Source organism: Rutidosis leptorrhynchoides, chromosome 11, assembly GCF_046630445.1.
Source record: "Rutidosis leptorrhynchoides isolate AG116_Rl617_1_P2 chromosome 11, CSIRO_AGI_Rlap_v1, whole genome shotgun sequence".
Taxonomy (NCBI): domain Eukaryota; kingdom Viridiplantae; phylum Streptophyta; class Magnoliopsida; order Asterales; family Asteraceae; genus Rutidosis; species Rutidosis leptorrhynchoides.
The window spans coordinates 405974027-405993297 of record NC_092343.1 but is presented as its reverse complement, the minus strand read 5'-3'; the positions used below and the strand labels follow the sequence as shown (position 1 = coordinate 405993297).

Sequence of the window (19271 nt, the reverse complement as noted above, 5' to 3'; positions counted from 1 at the left end):
ATGCAACTAATTACACAGACATGCTGAAAGTACCTGACTCGCATATTCACTTAAAAGACTGCATTTCCTAATGGAAATTTGTAGAAATACACCAATACATAAATACCATAATTTACAGATCACATTGTTTAACCTAGGATCAGGAAGTTAACAGACAACGATAATCTACATCCTAAAGTAGCTAAGGATTACAAATAGAAGTACACAAACCAAGTTTCCAGCGAGCATACACATAATTAACGTTCGGGATAAAAAGTTTTGCAAAACAACACCAAGTAACCTGGTTTACAAACTTCCAGTCGTCAAACCAAAATAAATTGCTGATTGTGCCCGCTACCCCGCCTGCGATCAGGCCTGAAGTCTCCCACACTTTCTCTTTGCTCCAGTGTTACCTTTCTTGGAGTCTTCGGGGAATAAAGTTCGCTTAGATGTCTTCTTTGAACTCCCTTCTTCTGGTTCTCCTTTCTTTGTTTGCTCCTGCTTCTGTAACCGGACAGTTGGTGGAGTCGTGCTCGTTGTGCTGACTGTGGCAATTTCAGCTGTGCAGGAATAAGATCTATGATTGCAGGTTATAGGTTATAAAATAAAACTGAATATAGGCTGCGAAAGTGACAGCAGTAATGAAATCAAGGATAGAGTACAATGAAGAAAGACATAACTACGCAGAAGGCGAACCTGTTGGTAAGTTCTGGACTTCTGTGGAGGTGTCAAACGCATCAGCGGTTGGTACTTCGTTTGGGATTTCGTCAAGAAGTCTTGTGACAATGAATTCTGGGTGCAGTTTCCTTGATTGAGGGTTGTAGTGGAACTGGAATGTGTGCCTCTGCCTATCTATGGCCCTTATGATTGGCGGTAGTTCATGAGGCTGATCATAACCTCTGTTTGTTATGAGGTCACTGCAAGTGCTTCCAACAATTACATCACCCGCGTCCGAGAAAAAGGTAAAGAACGCAGTAGTTGATGTGTCATTGTCGATAGTTTTGAAACAGTAGCTAAAACACGTTAAAGAAAATAGTCATCTATTATGCAGTGAAGTAGGAAAAAATTATGGCTGCAAGGTGTTCTTACGTGGGTTTGTAGGTTGGTTTGGTACCGTGCACCCGGCATGTGTAATTATTGGGAGCTTCAATGTCCTCCATGACTTTCAACAAACATTTGCTGTAGCTTTTGTAATATCAGTCTCTGTTTCCACCCACTTGTTCAATGGTGGCTTCACAAGTGAAATCTACATTCTGGATAAAAATTTTTTTACATATATTAATAGTTAATATTTAGAAATATTTAATGGTAGGCTAAAGAATTGGTAAAATATGTTATGCAGTATAGAGTATCGCACTTACCCTGTAGTTGTTCAAGTTGTGGGTCAGAAGTTCTTGCAGGGCAAATCTGTTGCTAAATCGTTCTATTGCCATGTCTGGTGATCTCTGTCGGTTGATGATAAATGGTGGGTTTGCCAAATAACGCGCCTGGTGGCTGCACCAATATTCAATGCAAATTAGCAGCCAGTGGTATTTTTAAAAAGCCATACGATGCTAGGTTAAAAGACAATGCTTACTCATCTATCGAGTCATTAAATTCTGGTATTGGTGGATTGAAATAACAATGTGTTGCCTGGGTACAACCAAGCTGGAGTTCCCCTTTTACAAAACAAAGTGAAAAAACAGGCAACAAATGGTTATAAAGTTTTTTAATGGGCGCATAACAATTACATGTAGTAATTACAAAGACTGTGTTTTTAATTGTTAGATACCACGGTAAAGCTTAGACCGACACGAGCTGACTGCCAAAAAAACTGGTTTTTCCATAGCGTCGTATGCGTCCGAGTCAAAAGCAGTTGCGAGCTCGTTCCAGAGAGTTAGCTGAATTGTGTCACCACTGTACACAAATGCATGTCAAACTGTTAGTTAGAAATACATGCTAAAAAAAAGGGAAAAAAATTCGTTGTTCGTTAGAAGTAATTCTTGCGGGTTACCCGTGTTGCGAAAAGCAAGTCAGTCTATTCCCGTTAACACATTCTATTTAATAAATGCTGTTGTGTTTGAAATTTTGCAAAGTATATAAAGAAAATCCCAAACAATGCATTTATTTATTTTATTTGGTAAATGATGGCTTACTCAAGATTTGTGAGGTCGATTGTTCTTCATATAAGCTGTTTGCGGTTAATGTCTCCGATGACCACTGGGTCTTCAAGGCGATCAATGCAGCCAATGTAGTCTGTTCACGCGCATTTCATATGAATGTATGTTTAAGAACTTAATTTTAAATCATAAGTTATTATGCAAAACATACCAGCGAGAACAGTGGTGCTCGGGACACGTGTACGCAGTTGATTATAAGCTACAAACTGGAAGTAATGATCAGGATAGTCTGCAAATTGAAGGTCTTCAAAATTTGTGTTGCGATCAAACGACAATGTCGTTGGGCCTGGTAATATTTTCTCCCACCGAGTTGTAGCATGAGTCAAGAAGTTTGTTATCACATACACCTTGTTCAAGTGCATAAGTTCGTCAAAATATTCCTTATCGCTGTATTGCATATTCACAAGCATAGGGTAGTTCTGCACCATGTAAAGAGCATCAAACAGACGGTATAAATAAAAGAGGAAAACAGGTTAATAGAGATGTAAGACGCGAATACCATTTCTTCGATAAGCATGCAACAGTAACCAGTTGGAGCCTGGTTGTGATAACTGTAATTCACCCATTTACGATAGATTCTCGCTGCAATTGTTCTGTCTCTATCACCCGGTATTAGTTGCCCAAGTACCGTTATTTGTACCATACTATCAAAAGGAAGGAAATAATTAGTACTAAATATAAATATATATTAACTATATACATAATTCAGCTGTGGCTGTGGTCTTCTTTAGCAGGTGGAACAGGCAGGTGGTGCTGCCTCGAAGTAGGTAATTGCGGACAAAAAATCTGTGTAGACAAAATATTTTTGGTTACGTTAGGCCCGTGGTCTTCGTGTTTTTTAATTAGCAGTTTCAAACAGCCTGGTGATGTAGCTCTCGACAGCGTAACATAGAGCTGCCCGTGACCGAATAGAGGTTTCGGTAGATAAACTCCAATTTGGTTGAGCGATTGACCCTGGCTTTTGTTTATAGTCATCGCGTATGAGATTTTTAACGGGAATTGTTGTCTCTTCAGAATGAACGGAAACGTTGGTTCCTTGTGGATAAGGCTCATTCTTGGGAAAAAGACCTTCTCACCGACGCGGGTGCCCGTAATAATTTCAGCTTCCACTGACTTGGCTAACATTTGCGTAATTATCATTCGGGTGCCATTACAAAGCCCACCTGCTATATTAATGTTGCGAAGCAGAATGACTGGTACACCCTTTTTTAAATGCAGCTCATGTGGTGGCAACCCAGGGTAGTTCAGCGTATTTAGATATTCTGCAGGGTAGAGTAACTCCGCCTCACACCGTCATTTCCATGTGGAGTTGCAGTGTCGTAGCTGCAGTAAGTTGTAACTGGACCATCAACCATATCGACGATTAAGCTATTTATCGTATCGGCAGCGTCGTTCTTGGGACAGACAATTGGTTTTTGCTGCAGGTCGACTACGGATGGATTTTGCAGCGATTCACGAGGATATATAAAAGAAATCAGATTTGCCAATCCATTTTCATCACCAGGAATACAGAATTGGTCAGGGATTTGTACCCAACGACTATTCAACGGGTCTTCTGTGTCAAGCACACCAATTTCACCATTTCCTACCCTCAACAACCACTTCAAAAATTCTGCGTTCTTCACCCTTATTGATGGTGTCAGCCCTGGCCTAAGTAGTCGCATGTTTTCTGCAAGTATGAAAACCTTGAATCGCTGCCACAAATGTGAAGTCGTAATACAAGCACCAACGATAGCTGATTTCCTTCCTTTTGTCTGAATAGGTAACATTTGTTTAAAGTCACCACCAAGTATCACAGACTTACCCCCAAAAAATTCTTCAGTGTTTCCTAAAATATCTCGAAGGCTCCTATCAAGAGCTTCCAAACAGCGCTTATCATTCATTGGCGCCTCATCCCATACAATAAGGTCCGTGTTCTGCAGTAATGTCGCCATCTGGGTATTTTTCTTGACATTGCACATCGATTCATCGGTTATGACCAACGGTAGTTTGAATCGAGAATGTGCGGTTCTTCCCGAAGGTAGAAGTAGAGATGCAATGCCAGATGATGCAACATCAAGAACTATCTTACCTCTAGATCTCAGCGCTGTGATTATGGCTTTCCATAAGAATGTCTTCTTGGTGCCACCGTGCCCGTATACAAATACATGTTCAGTTTATTCATTCAACAAAGCGCTTGTTATAAGATCGTAAATTTGCTTTTGTTTCGAATTCATTTGACGTTCGAGTTCTAGGCGTTCGGCGTTTAAAACTGCACGATAATAGTTTCTCTCCTCCATGATAAGACAGTTTTCCAAATCTGCGAGCAGGTCAGCTGGCAGTGACGGTAATGCGAAATCGGAAATCGATTTCGAACACTGGTTCAAAAGGATCTCTACCTCATACAGGACAAAGTTATGTAGGTCATCGGCGTTTATATGCAAGTGGGACATATTTAAATTGGCAGCTGCACGAAGCGGTATATCATCACCCATTAGTTTCCAGTGATTTTCCCAAAGAGCAAGTGGGTTCGTAACAGTGCAATAAGACAAAATGTGCGCGAAAAGAGAACGTAACTGAGACGGCGTGGCAGATACGGATGCTTCTTCTAGTACCGCTGACCACTCTCTATCATCACCGAGTAACCCAGCCGCTTCACACGTAGACTGGTATGTATTATGAAGGACCTGGTTGACTGTTCTAATATCTTCAAAGCTCTTGCACCCCTTTCGATGGCACAAAAGCATCCTTAGAAAAAATGCTTCTCCATAGGCGGGATGTATATAAGATATCCTGCCAATTGATGGTTTCTTTAGGTTTGCCCTGCGCTGCCAACGTTTTTTTGACTGGTACCAAACAAATTCAGACGGGAAATCCAAATATGTAAGGTGGCTGCCGTTAACTGAAGATGCATTATAATTAAGCCACTCAGTGAGAGTGGTTTTTTTGGCTTCGCTGTTTTCAACAATAGCACGTAGGGGTTGCTTGCCCTGAAACTTTACCAGCTGCATATTTTCATCTTGAACAGCCAGAATCTGGACAACAGGTTCTCGATGATGAATCGGGAAGTTAAAAATCCGCCAACAGGCTTCGTGAGGACAGATGAACCGAGCATCTATAAAGTTTTTAATTTCATCAACCGGTTGCGTCTGCTGCTGTGATTGACGACTGTCACTGCCTATGGGTTTTGCTATACGAACAGCCACACGATCGGTACCTTTTGAAATATACTTGAACAGGTATTTAATGAGACTCGTCGTACCACAACATTCAACGTTTGTGTGAGCCTGAAAAGTCATACATAGTAGTCTATTGTAAGGAACAACGTATCTGTTATCGAGGTGGACACCGGCACGCGTTGTATATATACCGGTATTACGCCTGTGGTAGTGAGCACGACCGTTGTCATCAAAGTACATCTTGTCAATGTATTTCTTTGGGAACTTTTTTGAACATGAAAAATTTTGCGTGCATGGTGCCGCTTATTGGCAAGGCCACATGGGCCATGCATCATAGTTGCAGATATGACTGCGTAACCGGGCAAATCAATTCTGGGGTCAGGCAGTTCTGCACTTATGTACTCGTCTAAATTGTCCCTGATAGCTGCAGAAACTGAGGAGTGAACCCAAACCAAAGTGTGGCAATGTGGCAACCATCTTTTCCGAAATTCAATCGTATACAAAACTGCAAGACGCAAAGAGAATAGTGTTAGTGAATTGGCAACAACAAAACATGTAATATTCATGAAGTAAAGAGGAAATTGCAATTCTGGGTGTGCAATAGTACCTCCGCGAACATGGCCAAGAGGCCGCTCGTCCTTTAAAAAGTATATAAACTCATTGACCTTCATGTGGAACACACGAGCGACTATATCGGCTCGGTCTGAAGGCGATAGGCGAGGAAAAGGCTTCAGGTACCGAGCAATTTCAGGTCACTTTGCATTACATGTGAAAGTTACAAAAATTTGCGGGTTTTCAAAAACGCGGGAAATTGCCAGAGCATCGAGATAATGACTGTACATATAACGTGGTCCACCAGTGAACGAAGCAGGAAGAATCGTCATGCTACCGACATCAGAACCAGTTTTATCACCTCTTTTGATAGCGTCATACAACCCTGAAAGGTACTCAGCCCGTATATCGTTCTGCTTGTTTCTAATGTAGTCCATACGGCCGAGCTCGATGCTGCAATATGCCGTCACCACATACTGCTGAAATAGACGACCCAGCCTCAAAATCAGATTGTAACTCTGAAGCCTATCATGAATCTGGTAGCTGTAAAACATGTTCATCGACATTTTTCTAACACGGGCACCCTGCGAACCTGAGGCTGCGCGCAGCTTCAGATCCGGGTGAAAACCAGGTTCACCGAAAAAGAACATCAGCGGGAATTGAAGTGACATATATAACGGATGCAGCTTATTAACTCGCCTGGGAAGCTGAGACCGAGGCTCGATTATCACGTCGTAATCAGAAATAGATTGTGGGCCAGAGTCAAAAACAATAGCGCCTATTGCATCCGAAGTAGGCAGTGCATGTTGGCTTGACCCGCTCAAACTATACAAGCAAACCTTGAAAGTATGTACCTCGCTGCCAGCACACTTATCCCTCGCGGTGCGAAACAACTTGACTAGTGCATTATTTGAATCAAGTAACTTCACTAACTGAGTAACAACCACCTCAGAAAGCCGCCATGAATCACGGCCCCCAAAATGGCCCATTCGGTTTTTAACTTCGTGATCCGTATCATAAATGTAAAGCTGCAGAAACCTGGGGGGCTCCCCTGTTCAGGACACAAACTACCGAGCCAATGATAAATCTGGCCAGAGATCTTGTAAACGTAAGGAGAACGGCCATTGTTAACAGTTTCATCAATACGAGCGCCAAAGGACGTCATGCTGAACATATAGTTGTAGGTACGAACATTATCAACGAAAGCAGGAACTTCTAACAAACGCTTAAATTCTGCAGGAGGATCTTCATAGCGTGGTAAATAGACGCGGCCATTTTCACAGCAGCGATGATAATGAAGGTGTTTGTCTCTGAAATATGACTTAACATGTTCAGCGCGCCAGAACAAAGCCCCGCACTGCATACAAACAGACGTGCAGTCCCCTGAATCACGGTATAAAGGAGATACGTCTGCACGAATACAAGGCAATTGTCAAAGAGTATATATAATAATATATAAACACACATGAAAACAGGCAAATAACTCGCACACTCAACAACGATAACCACCATTAAAATTAACTGTTTTCTAGAACTGGCCAAGTGCAGGTAATCCACTCAGAGCACATGGATTTTTCAGGCTAGTAAATATCTAAAGATTCTAATTCTAGTGCCTCTTGCACTCAACAACCACAACAAAAAAACAAATACACATTGCAGCCTCAAATTGGTAGTTTACAAAAGAAAAAAAACAAAGTTGACAAAATTAATAACTCGCACAATCAACAACGATAACCGCCATTAAAATTAACTGTTTTCTAGAACTGGCCAAGTGCAGGTAATCCAATCAGAGCACATGGAATTTTCAGGCTAGTAAATATCTAAAGATTCGAATTCTAGTGCCTCTTGCACTCAACAACCACAACAAAAAAACAAATACACATTGCAGCCTCAAATTGGTAGTTTACAAAAGAAAAAAACCAAATTTGACACAATTAAATGAAACACAAAAACAACAAACAAATAACACAAAACAAGAGGCATAGGGAATTTTCAGGCTAGTAAATGTCTGAAGATTCCAATTCTAGTGGCTCTTTCACTCAACAATCATACACATATAAAAGACAACATGCATATATGAAAGACAATATACATATATGAAAAGCAAAAACAAACAAAAGACAACATAATCCACAGATAGTGAAAGTTACAGTAGAACAGCATAGAAACAAAAGACAACATAAGCCAAAGATAGTGCAACTTACACTAAAACAGCATACATATAGTTAGAAACTTGATTTACCTGACCCATCAAAAGGTGCAGAGATAGTATATATGGGTGTCAACTGAGCATGAAGGGAAAAGCTAACAGAAACTGCACAAACAGATATCTGTTAAAACTTCTAAAAAACAATTTCAGTGACAACAAATTAGAATAAAAAACAATATCATACCATGAGAAGAAGCCGAAGCACTGGCATGTGCCTTACGTAGAGAAGCCCTTTTCTTAGATTGTTTATCGGAAACAACTTCTAGGTCTGAAGGTCCAACACTTTCTAACACAGCACCACCAACTACATTCGAATTGGCTGAGTTTTTTTTTTCCTTTCTCAAGAACTCATAACGGAAATTACCAAACAATGAAAAGCCAAAAAATTAACAGGGCTGGGAATGGTGAACAGCCTGAACAACGTAAGAACGATGCGAAAACCACAGCCAACAATAGCAAGCAAACAACATAAATTAAATAGATTAACAACAGAACAACGAACCTGTAATTTCTGTCGCCGATCGATTTTCTGTAAGAAAGGAAACGAATTGGTCTGGAGCAAGTATGAAGAGTTAATTAATGGGAAATCGAAAAGCTATAAAGCAAGAGGGTAAGGGAGGAAGGAGTAGGGTGAGGCTAAAGGTGAGGGAGAAGGGAGCAGGTCAAGGTGGGAGGTGAGGGACGAAAAGAGGAAGAGGAGAGGCTTAGCAGTAGTTGGTCGCGTACTGTTTCTGCCTTTTGTGACTCAACTGGCTTGCACTCAACAGTAATTTAAAAAAAAAAAAAAAGTAATTTAAATAAAAAAACGTGAAAAAAAAACTCCAACAGCGTGAGCAGTAAATTTATGTGAGGGGAGCTGCCACGTGGACCAATCAGGTTGCGAGAATTACTTCCCCTAATAGAAGATGGGTAATTGTATGAATGAACACAATAACTTGTAACCCCCACGGGTTTTTCCATATACCCAGATGAAGCCTTTTTAACCCTATCAAACCCAGCCATTATATACTTGATAGGGTTCGGATCGGGTCGGGTTGCATATTTTGACACCCCTGCATATCATCATACCTTAAAACTTTTATGTGAAGATTCACCTTACCAAAACCAGGATGAATTGTATCATCATCATCATCTTCAAGTTCATCATCATCGATTATGTGGATAATTTCTCTTGATCCCTGAGTTCAATCCAATAACATGCCCTTCAAATCAACATAACAATTCACACGATAGTAGAAAACATAGCATTATGGAAAACAAAGTAATTTACTAACCTGGAAGATAGATTTTATAAGCGCTTCGTCCTCCTCTTCAAGCTTATATTTTACTAAACCTTAAACATATGATTATTTGTTGGTGGATTAACTACCATCAATTGATTTTCAACTATAACAATTGGAATAATAGTTATTAACACAATTGAAACCCAAATAAAGAATTAGGGTTGTAATACCTTGACAACATCTTCGTCGGCGATGGATATTGAACAGCAGATCATCATCTGGTAAAAATCACGGATTTTGTTTAATCATCAGATCATCATCATCTCGTAAAAATCAAGGATTTCTTCATCGATTTTGTGTCGTGAAACTATAAAAAGGATACAGATTGATTGTTAAAGATCGATTGAGTGTTGCAATCGACTGGATTGTGATGATTTTTATAGAATAATCATGACCGTTTTCCAATAGATTGTAATTTGGTTGCCCTTATTGCTGAGAATGATTGAACGGATTGTTTGAGGGAGAAGTCGTAAGCGGTTTTTAGGTTTAATTTGTATTGATTGGTTTGATTGTAGATCGATGAACTCCAAAAATCAAAAACGTTAAACGGATTCAACTGTAAATCGCTGGTATAAATCGTCTGGATTGAAGGAATGTATACATCGTTTGAAAAGGACACGTGTCAAGCAGTGAGAAATTGTTGAGAATAGGCTGTAGGGTATTTTGTAGAGTGATGTATTTGCCATATAATAGGTTATAGATAGATAGATAGATAGATAGGAGAATTTTATGTTACAAAATTTAAAATAATTCTGTTAATTTTATGAAAAATCCATTCAAAGAAAAGACAAAACGTAATCGGTAGTATTTATAGTTCGGGGGTGGGTTAGATTTTGTCACACCCCAAAATTTATGAGATATTAAATTATTATTATTGTTATCTATTAAACTTGAATTGGTTAGGAAAAGGACCTTTGTTGCAAGAAAATGGACCTTTATGCTCGAACGAAATCGAATTGGTGGACCATTGTTTAACAAAATGCGTCAAGGTATTAGAGTTATGGGGGTTATTTTTAAAATGGTGGAACATCTTCAACATTAACTCTATATCGATGGAGCAAGCTCTCTACAACTCATCCTTTCTTCAAAACCCCTCATTGATGGGAAAAAGTATATGGCAAAGTGTGAAATGGGTTTGTTGCTACTTCATTTGAAAAGCCCGAAACAAAGCTGTCTTCAAGAATGTTCCATGGAATACGGCTTCTACTTTCACCAATATTCAATCGAAAAGTTTCGGATGGATCTTTAAACGCTTAAAAAAGGCTTCGTTGGATTGGAACCAATGGCTTATAAACCCGCGGTTCTACATTTCATCGTCACAATTTAGATCCGGAATTGGCTAATTCTTTCTTAGTGATATTTGTGTTCCTTGTTTCGTTTTGTATTTAGTTCTTTTAGCGGGTTTTTTTCTTTATTCTCTTAGGTTTTTGAGGTTTCTTTGGGCCCCTCTGTTATCTGATGTATTTTGTTCGTTTTGTATCAATATAATGCTTGTTTTTTAAAAAAAAAATCGTGTTAAAGATACCTTTTTTGTAAGAAAAACCTAAGTTGGTAAGGTTACTTGCAAAGGTAAGAAGAATTGCGAGTGGCATGGTATCCGTATCACCTCATGTTTTATGTAATTTTTAACGGTAGGAAGATTGTAGATGCAAATAAGGTCATTAAACTAGTTCAAATTATTACTTTATATACTATTTGACTCTATATTAAACGACATCTCAATATCTCACACAAACCATGTAATCATATACTATCTCTCACAAGTGCATTAACCATATACTAAGTACTATATTATTATTGTTTTATTATTTATAATTAATTATAATTATTTAATATTCTAGTAAAATTTTGAGATATTTTTTTAATTAAATATATTATTTTATTAGCTTCTTCGACTAGAGATTATGCTAACTATTTATGACAATTAATTTGATATATCTTTTAAAGGAATACTAATATTAAAAATAGGACAAAATATATATAGGTATTGAACGATCGTCGATATGCGTATTATTTTTATAAATTATTGAAATTGTGATTAAAGTATAAATTGAAATCATTTTCCACAACAACGCACAGGCACAATTCAACTTGTCTCAAAATGCAAGTGATACGATATGGATGATGATCCGTACACAAATAATTTTTAGCCATACACAACCAAACATGCTTAACATTGTGGTATTGTACAACATCATAAACCATATTTGGTTGTAAGACCCTAATATTTATTGTACAGAGATGTAAATAGGGTACATGAAGTGGGTGACATTCTGTAATTAAACTGGGGTCAGAGACTGATCAGGCCTTCGTGTGCGCCGCGCACACTTAAGGGAGCGCGCCGCGCACCCTTACTGTAGCCGGATTCTGTTTCTTTTAATGAGATATTTTGGAAGGGATTTTTGGTAAATTCACTTGGGAACGAGTTAAAGGCCACCAGATCAGTTTGAGGAGTGTCATAACTCCATTATCAACAACCTTATCATATCCACTTCAATTCTAGAGAGAGAGAGAGAGTGAGTGATTCTTGGTGTGAGAAAGCTCAAGTAAAGGAAGAAGGAGCTAGTTTCGGGTCTTAGCCCGAGTTATAAAGTTGTTCATCTTCTCTCTAGCCCGATTTTTGTGGTATGCTCTAATCTTGATTTCCTTATTTTAATTTGTTTAAGGGTTAGGGTTTGTGTTAGTGATGAACATAAAACCCATATTTGGTGATTTCGGGTGTTCTTGGGTAAAATGGAGTCATGAGGACTCAAAGTTGACTAACCTAGGGTTTTGAAATGATAAATGTGTTTATGTGTCTTAATTGGTTAGTTAATTACTAGCACACCTAGTTATTTAGCAAATGGGTGTTGTTTGGGTTTGAGGATGACTCAAAATGGGTGTGTTGGTTTTAAAAGGGTCAAAGTGTTAATAATTGAACTAGTTGGAAAATATGGGTATGAAATACCCTAATTGTGTATTAGTTAGTGTTGTTGGACCTTAATCACTAGCTTTGAGTGATTTACGATGGTCTTGACCTTAAAGGGGCGGTTTTGGCGATAATGGGGCATTTATTGCATTTAAGTCATTAAATGCACATGGAGGAATTATTGGTGTTTAAGTCCAACTAGTTTGTGTGTTGATTGAGTACTTATTGAATTAGGTACTTTGCTTTGAAGCTTGCGGAAGTGTAAAACCATCACCAAGTAGTTAAGGTGAGTGGAATAATTATGCGTGTATGTATATAATGTATTTATTTGTGTGGTATGAATGTGGAATTGTCGCTGTGTTCAAGACACCACATTCTAAGTAACGAGTAGTACTGTCGCGGTGTTCAAGACACTACTCATTGGTTTGATTGACATGTGGTATTGTCGCAGTGTTTAAGACACCACATTATCATGGGAGTGGAATTGTCGCGGTGTTCAAGACACCACTCATTGTTTTGATTGACATGTGGAATCGTCACGGTGTTCAAGACGCAACCTTTGTCATGGGGGTGAGTTAGTCGCGGTGTTCAAGACATCACTCGGGGGATTAGTGATTACGCGGTGTTTAAGTAACACTAATGGATGTTATGAACTCCGACGGTCTTTTACGAGTACCGTTCCCTAGTATGATTGGTTAACCATGGTTGTGTGAATTTTATATTAGCATATTTAATTATGAACTATATGCTATTGGTGTCGCTAGCTTATTGTGAATTGCGGATATTGGTTTGTGCATAATGGTTGCATAGTTTTCGAATTGCTAGCTTGTATACGGTATTGTGTAAGTGATTGCAAGTAAGTAGGTTATATATGTATATGTATAATTATTGCATTCACTAAGCGTTTTGCTTACCCTCTCATTGTTTACCTTTTTATAGGCTCAGGCGTGGACAAGGGTAAAGGCGTTTGTTTGGATTAGAGATCTCGTTTTATTTGTTAGGGGACGCTTTTGGATGTGATAGCTTTTGGAGTTTGACCAAAATTTGGGTAGTTTAGCCCCCAAACACCATGCTCATAGTGTCGTTTGGAATTTAAACTAATGTGGTCGAAACCCATGTTTTGTATGAAACTCGTAATTCGGGTCGATGTGGGCCCCGTCTTGTAAAACTTATTTTATTATTGGAATGTGTTAGTTTTACATATTATAACATGTTGTGAAAAGCGTTTCGTGTAAATATGTCGGGAAGTGGGTGATCTTTTTTGGAAAATTGGACATTTTGATCAGAACTGCCGGAGGGCTTGTGCGCGCCGCGCACATGCAAGGGAGCGCGCCGCGCACCCTTGCTTTACTTCAAAATTCTTTTTATTTTGCAAAATCTGATGGATAGTGTAACATCCCGCCTTTTTCCATTCACTTTTCCGTTTAACTATTTAAGTTCCGTTATATGTTTATAACACATCTCGTTAATACGCGTTTGAATTATCTCGTTTAGGTAATTCCCGTACCCGTTTCCTAAGTTGAGGGACTAAAGTTGCCAAATGGAGAAAGAGATGACTAGGTCAACTAGTCAACTCTTTCCTCTCCATTCATTTTATCACCTCCCAAATAATACTTCACCTTTTTCTCTCAAAACCCTCAAACCTTCAATCATCATCCAAATTCGTTCAAGAAGGATTCGATCAAAACAAATTGCATATTTGAACTCCTCGTGATCTCCTCTTCGTTTCCATACCGATTTCATCAATTTTGGGTAACTTTCTAAATCACTAATCTTTGTGTTCTTGAGATTTTTAAGTTATAAGTTTGTTAATTAGTATCTATGGCTCAAGTCTAGTTTGTTTATGTGTTTTGTATGCTCGTTTTTGATATTTTGGAGTAACTAGTTCATATGGAAAGTTAACATGCTTAATCTTGAGTTTTAAGTGTTCATGTGTTGTTAGATGCTAAGACTTCATGTTTTAATCTTGTTCCTAGTGTTACTAGCTTCATTATGATGTAAAGATTGATCAAAGAAACCTCTTAAACTTGATTATGAAATTTGGTAACTTTTGGTTAGGGTTTCATGAACTAGGAATGGATTTTGAAGCATTAAATGACATGAAGTGTTAATTATAAGTGTTAGGTTGTGTTGTATGCTTAATTACCTTCGAAACGGCATATTGTTCATGTCTTTTGGTTACCGAATCATTAAATAGCATTTATGACTTATATGCATGGAATGAGGGTCACTAAATGCGGTTTTTGGTTGTTGTATGCGAAAGTTTGATTGATGATAAGTGCATAGTTGTGTTCCTCGTCAAAATACCTTTCCGGTGATATAAAATACATGTCTTGAATGTTTGCGGGTTGTAATTTGTGTTGGTTTATGTTTGGACTCGTGCACTTAGGAGTTTCAGTAACCAGGGTCTGGAAACAAGCCAAGACGCCGTCCCAATACCCAGGACGACGTCCTGACTTTCAAACCTAGACGCCGTCTAGGGGTCCAAGACGCCGTCTTGCCCTTCAAAGTGGGACGCCGTCTAGGCCTTTTGGGACGCCGTCCCATAAGCCTAAAGTGGGCTGTTTTGGTTGTCATTTAACGAAAAATGTTTGGGACGTTCTAGACCTCCGTTTCACATGAGACTTGTTCCAACATGCTTATATATGATTAAAAACTTCAGAAAATTCGTTCGAGGCCCGACCCGAACGTGTTGACTTTTTCGTTGACTTTGACCCGACCAAGTTTGACTTTTAATCAAACTTGACCAATTACTTATGTAATCTTTCTAACTTGTTTCTATACGTGTACCTTGCATGAAACTTGACTATTTGCTTCACATGCTTCGTAATCGAGTCGTATTGAGCCATAGGACTAATTGAACAACTTTGACCCCTCGTGACTTTCGTTATTGATACAACCTATTTGTTTAGGTCAAGACTAGCATTGTTACTGCACGTTTACTTGTCGAAGTACTTTTTGGTTCGTGCATACAAGGTGAGATCATAGTCCCACTTTTACTCTTTTTGAACTTACATTTGGGATGAGAAAACATAAACATTTCTTTACTAAGTGAACACAAGTACAGGAAAACAAACATTCTACATACGAGTTTAGAACAAAATCCTCAATTCGATTATCATTAGTTACACTTGCCGGGTGTAAGCGAGAACTTATGTTGTATGGATCCATATGGGTTTGACAAACCCTCATTCAAACGGTTCGCTACCGTTTACGAATGAAATATATTTTCGAGAAACAGTGTATGTTCTAGCACTAAGTGATGGGGTTCAATAGAAGGAAATGTTAAGCATTGATAATTGGGTGCTCGTGAAACAAACTTTTGGAATGTATTACTATTATTTCATTGATGCAAATCTTGTGGTTCACTTGTACTTACTTACTTAAACCTATGATTTCACCAACGTTTTCGTTGACAGATTTCTATGTTTTTCTCAGGTCCTTGAACGATACATGATACATGCTTCCGCTCATTATTTGATACTTGCATTGGATGTCGAGTATACGTGCATTTCATGGAGCGTCTTTTGACTTTACTTTAAACCGTGTCGCCTAGATTTCATTCGTATTATAACGTTGTAACTTAACTATTGGTTGAACAATTCTTGTAAACTTTGAAACAATCTTTATTTTGAAATGAAGGCGACATATCTTTTGGTCAAACGTTGTTTTAAAGACTTATGACCACGTAACGGGACCTAAGTAGACGACGCCATCAATGACGATTTGGTCGGGTCGCTACAGATGGTATCAGAGCGTTGGTTGTAGGGATTTAGAGTTCATTGGTGTCAACCTCGAGTCATAGGGTACATTGGTGAGTCTAGACTACAACCGGCATATAGACTTGAAGTAGGAATTACTTGACTACTTGTGCATTTATACTCGAACGCTTCTACTCATATCTACTCTTAGCTCATCTTAACCTCACGTTGTTTAATTTGATTGACGCGCCACCTTGACTATATGAAATGATGTCGAATGCACATATGAATCAGGGTAATATAATTTCCGGGATTATATTACGGTGACTCATATGAACGTTCCGACATTATGACATAAAGAATTTAAGGCGAGTCGAGGAAAAACTTCTCTTTATCTTTATTCTATATCACGGTTAGTATTATTGAGAATACTAATCAATGATATTCTTGTGTCTTGAAGGAACAATGGCCCCTCGTCGTGTACGCCGCAATGAAACTCCCGAACAAGCTCTCGAACGGATGATAGCTACCGCCGTAGATGCGGCCATGGCCGGTCACTCATCCAACAACAATAATAATAACAACCACAACAACAACAACAACAACAACAACAACAACAACAATGGAGCCGGAAACTCAAACGAGGGATGCTCCTATAAAGCTTTCATGGGGTGCAAACCTCACACTTTTGATGGAACCGGGGGACCGGTCGTGCTCACCCGATGGTTTGAGCAAACGGAAGCCGTCTTTAGCATAAGCGGTTGTCGGGACCAAGATAAGGTCAAATACTCCACTCACACTTTCTCCGGAATTGCTCTAACATGGTGGAATACCTATGTTCAATCGGTGGGTACCGATGAAGCTCATGCCCTCTCTTGGGCCGATCTAAAGGAAAAGATGATTGTTGAATATTTTCCGCGCGAAGAAACCCGAAAACTTGAGGAAGAACTAAGAGCTTTGAAAGCGGTCGGAAACGATCTTAAAGCTTATAATCAACGCTTCGCCGAACTATCCTTGATGTGTCCTAATCTTGTTAACCCCGAATCTCAAAGGATTGAGCTCTACATGCTCGGTCTTCCAAAAAGCATCAAACAAGGGGTGATGTCATCCAAACCCACTACTCATCAAGCCGCTATGAACATGGCTCGTCAACTAATTGAAACGGTTGACGAAATCGTAGTTCCGGCACCTAAGGCCGAGGATAAATCGGGCGGCAACAAAAGAAAGTGGGAACCCTCCCAATCAAGCAACAACAACTTTGCCAAGAAATCTTTCACTTTCGACGGCAAGAAGGGTTATGCCGGGAATCTACCTCTTTGCAACAAATGCAACAAACATCACTTTGGTGAATGTGGCAAGTTAATTTGCCACCGGTGCCAAGGAGTTGGTCATAAGGCCAACGATTGTAAAAGTGCCACTCCCGTTGCTCGAAAGTGGCCCAATGCACCAAAGACGGGCACTTGTTACGAATGTGGTCAAACGGGTCATTATAGAAATGCATGCCCGAAAAGGAAAGATAACACCAATACGCGCGGCCGAGCTTTCAACATCAACACCGAGGAAGCCCGGGATGACACTGAACTAGTCACGGGTACGTTTCTTCTCAACAATTCTTATGTCTCCTGTTTATTCGATTCGGGTGCCGATAAATGCTTTGTATCCAAGACTTTGACTCATTCTTTTAGCACTCCACCTCTTCCATTAGATACCACTTATACCATTGAAGTGGCTAACGGAAAACTATTAAGTGCCGACACATATTACCGGGGGTGTACGATAAACATTTTGGGTAAGGAATTTGAAATTGATTTGATACCCATGGAACTAGGAAGCTTTGATGTAATAATCGATATGAATTGGTTAGTCAAAACGAAATCTCACATTCTTTGTGATCTTAACGCAATCCGAATTCCTATCGAGAATGGTGAACCTTTGATCGTCTATGGCGATAAGAGTTGCACCGGACTCAACCTCGTTTCGTGTGTTAAAGTTAGAAAACTACTCCGTAAGGGTTGTTTTGCGATCCTTGCTCACGTTAAGAAAGTCGAGTCCGATGAGAAGCACATCGATGATGTGCCAATTGTTAGTGACTATTCCGATGTATTTCCCGACGAATTGCCGGGTCTTCCACCTCATCGACCGGTTGAATTCCAAATCGATCTTATTCCGGGAGCCGCACCCGTAGCACGTGCACCGTATAGACTTGCTCCATCCGAAATGCAAGAATTGCAAAGTCAAATCCAAGAACTACTTGATCGTGGTTTTATCCAACCTAGCCATTCACCTTGGGGCGCTCCGATTTTGTTTGTTAAAAAGAAAGACGGATCCCTACGAATGTGCATTGATTATCGTGAACTAAATAAATTGACGGTTAAGAACCGATATCCTCTTCCTCGCATCGATGACCTCTTTGATCAACTACAAGGGTCTTGTGTATATTCGAAAATCGATCTCCGCTCGGGTTATCATCAATTGAGGGTTAAAGGGGAAGATGTCTCCAAAACTGCTTTCCGAACTCGTTATGGTAGTTATGAATTCCTTGTCATGCCATTTGGTCTCACTAACGCACCGGCGGTGTTCATGGATCTTATGAACCGCGTGTGCAAACCGTATCTCGATAAATTCGTTATTGTGTTCATCGATGACATATTGATCTATTCTAAAAATGAAGAAGAGCACGAACAACATCTCCGACTTGTGCTTGAACTTTTAAGACAAGAACAACTCTATGCCAAATTCTCCAAGTGTGAATTTTGGTTAAAGGAAGTTCAATTTCTTGGTCATGTTGTAAGTGACCAAGGTATTAAAGTCGATCCAACGAAAATCGAAGCCATTAGCAAATGGGAGACTCCTACTACTCCTACTCACATTCGTCAATTTTTGGGTCTCGCCGGGTACTATCGTAGATTCATCGAAAATTTCTCTTTGGTTGCACGTCCTCTAACCACATTGACTCACAAGGGAAAGAAATTCATTTGGGCGACCGAACATGAATCCGCATTCCAAATCTTGAAAACGAAGCTAACCACCGCTCCTATCTTGTCACTTCCCGAAGGCAATGATGACTTTGTTGTATATTGCGATGCCTCAAAACATGGTTTTGGGTGTGTATTGATGCAACGAACGAAAGTCATTGCTTATACTTCTCGACAACTCAAAATTCATGAACGAAATTACACGACGCATGATCTCGAACTCGGAGCCGTTGTCTTTGCACTTAAAATGTGGAGACACTATCTTTATGGAACCAAGAGTACTATCTTTACCGACCACAAAAGTCTTCAACACATTTTCGATCAAAAGCAACTAAACATGAGACAAC

The 19271-nt window shown here is 39.4% G+C and overlaps 3 protein-coding genes and 1 long non-coding RNA gene across 4 annotated transcripts; all 4 read right to left on the bottom strand.

Moving 5' to 3' along the window:
• Nucleotides 1-1122: 1122 nt before the first annotated feature.
• On the bottom strand, nucleotides 1123-2380 carry LOC139877649 (uncharacterized). Its single transcript, XM_071865075.1, has 6 exons — nucleotides 2290-2380; nucleotides 2115-2214; nucleotides 1751-1875; nucleotides 1556-1637; nucleotides 1341-1473; nucleotides 1123-1232 (listed from the first exon to the last, which is right to left on the bottom strand). Exons 3-6 carry the CDS (start codon nucleotides 1803-1805, stop codon nucleotides 1176-1178), a joined length of 327 nt encoding a protein of 108 aa, XP_071721176.1. The 5' UTR covers nucleotides 1806-1875; nucleotides 2115-2214; nucleotides 2290-2380; the 3' UTR covers nucleotides 1123-1175.
• A 1011-nt stretch (nucleotides 2381-3391) lies between these two features.
• LOC139876169 (uncharacterized) lies at nucleotides 3392-4072 on the bottom strand. The gene has a single exon (XM_071863470.1). It carries the CDS (start codon nucleotides 4070-4072, stop codon nucleotides 3392-3394), a length of 681 nt encoding a protein of 226 aa, XP_071719571.1.
• A 222-nt stretch (nucleotides 4073-4294) lies between these two features.
• On the bottom strand, nucleotides 4295-6837 carry LOC139876168 (uncharacterized). The gene is made up of 4 exons (XM_071863469.1): nucleotides 6112-6837; nucleotides 5904-6024; nucleotides 5488-5801; nucleotides 4295-5404 (listed from the first exon to the last, which is right to left on the bottom strand). Exons 1-4 carry the CDS (start codon nucleotides 6835-6837, stop codon nucleotides 4295-4297), a joined length of 2271 nt encoding a protein of 756 aa, XP_071719570.1.
• A 2141-nt stretch (nucleotides 6838-8978) lies between these two features.
• Nucleotides 8979-9714, bottom strand: LOC139877925 (uncharacterized). Its single transcript, XR_011768832.1, has 3 exons — nucleotides 9511-9714; nucleotides 9332-9390; nucleotides 8979-9235 (listed from the first exon to the last, which is right to left on the bottom strand). It is a non-coding gene; the product is annotated as an uncharacterized lncRNA (long non-coding RNA).
• Between the last annotated feature and the right edge of the window lie 9557 nt (nucleotides 9715-19271).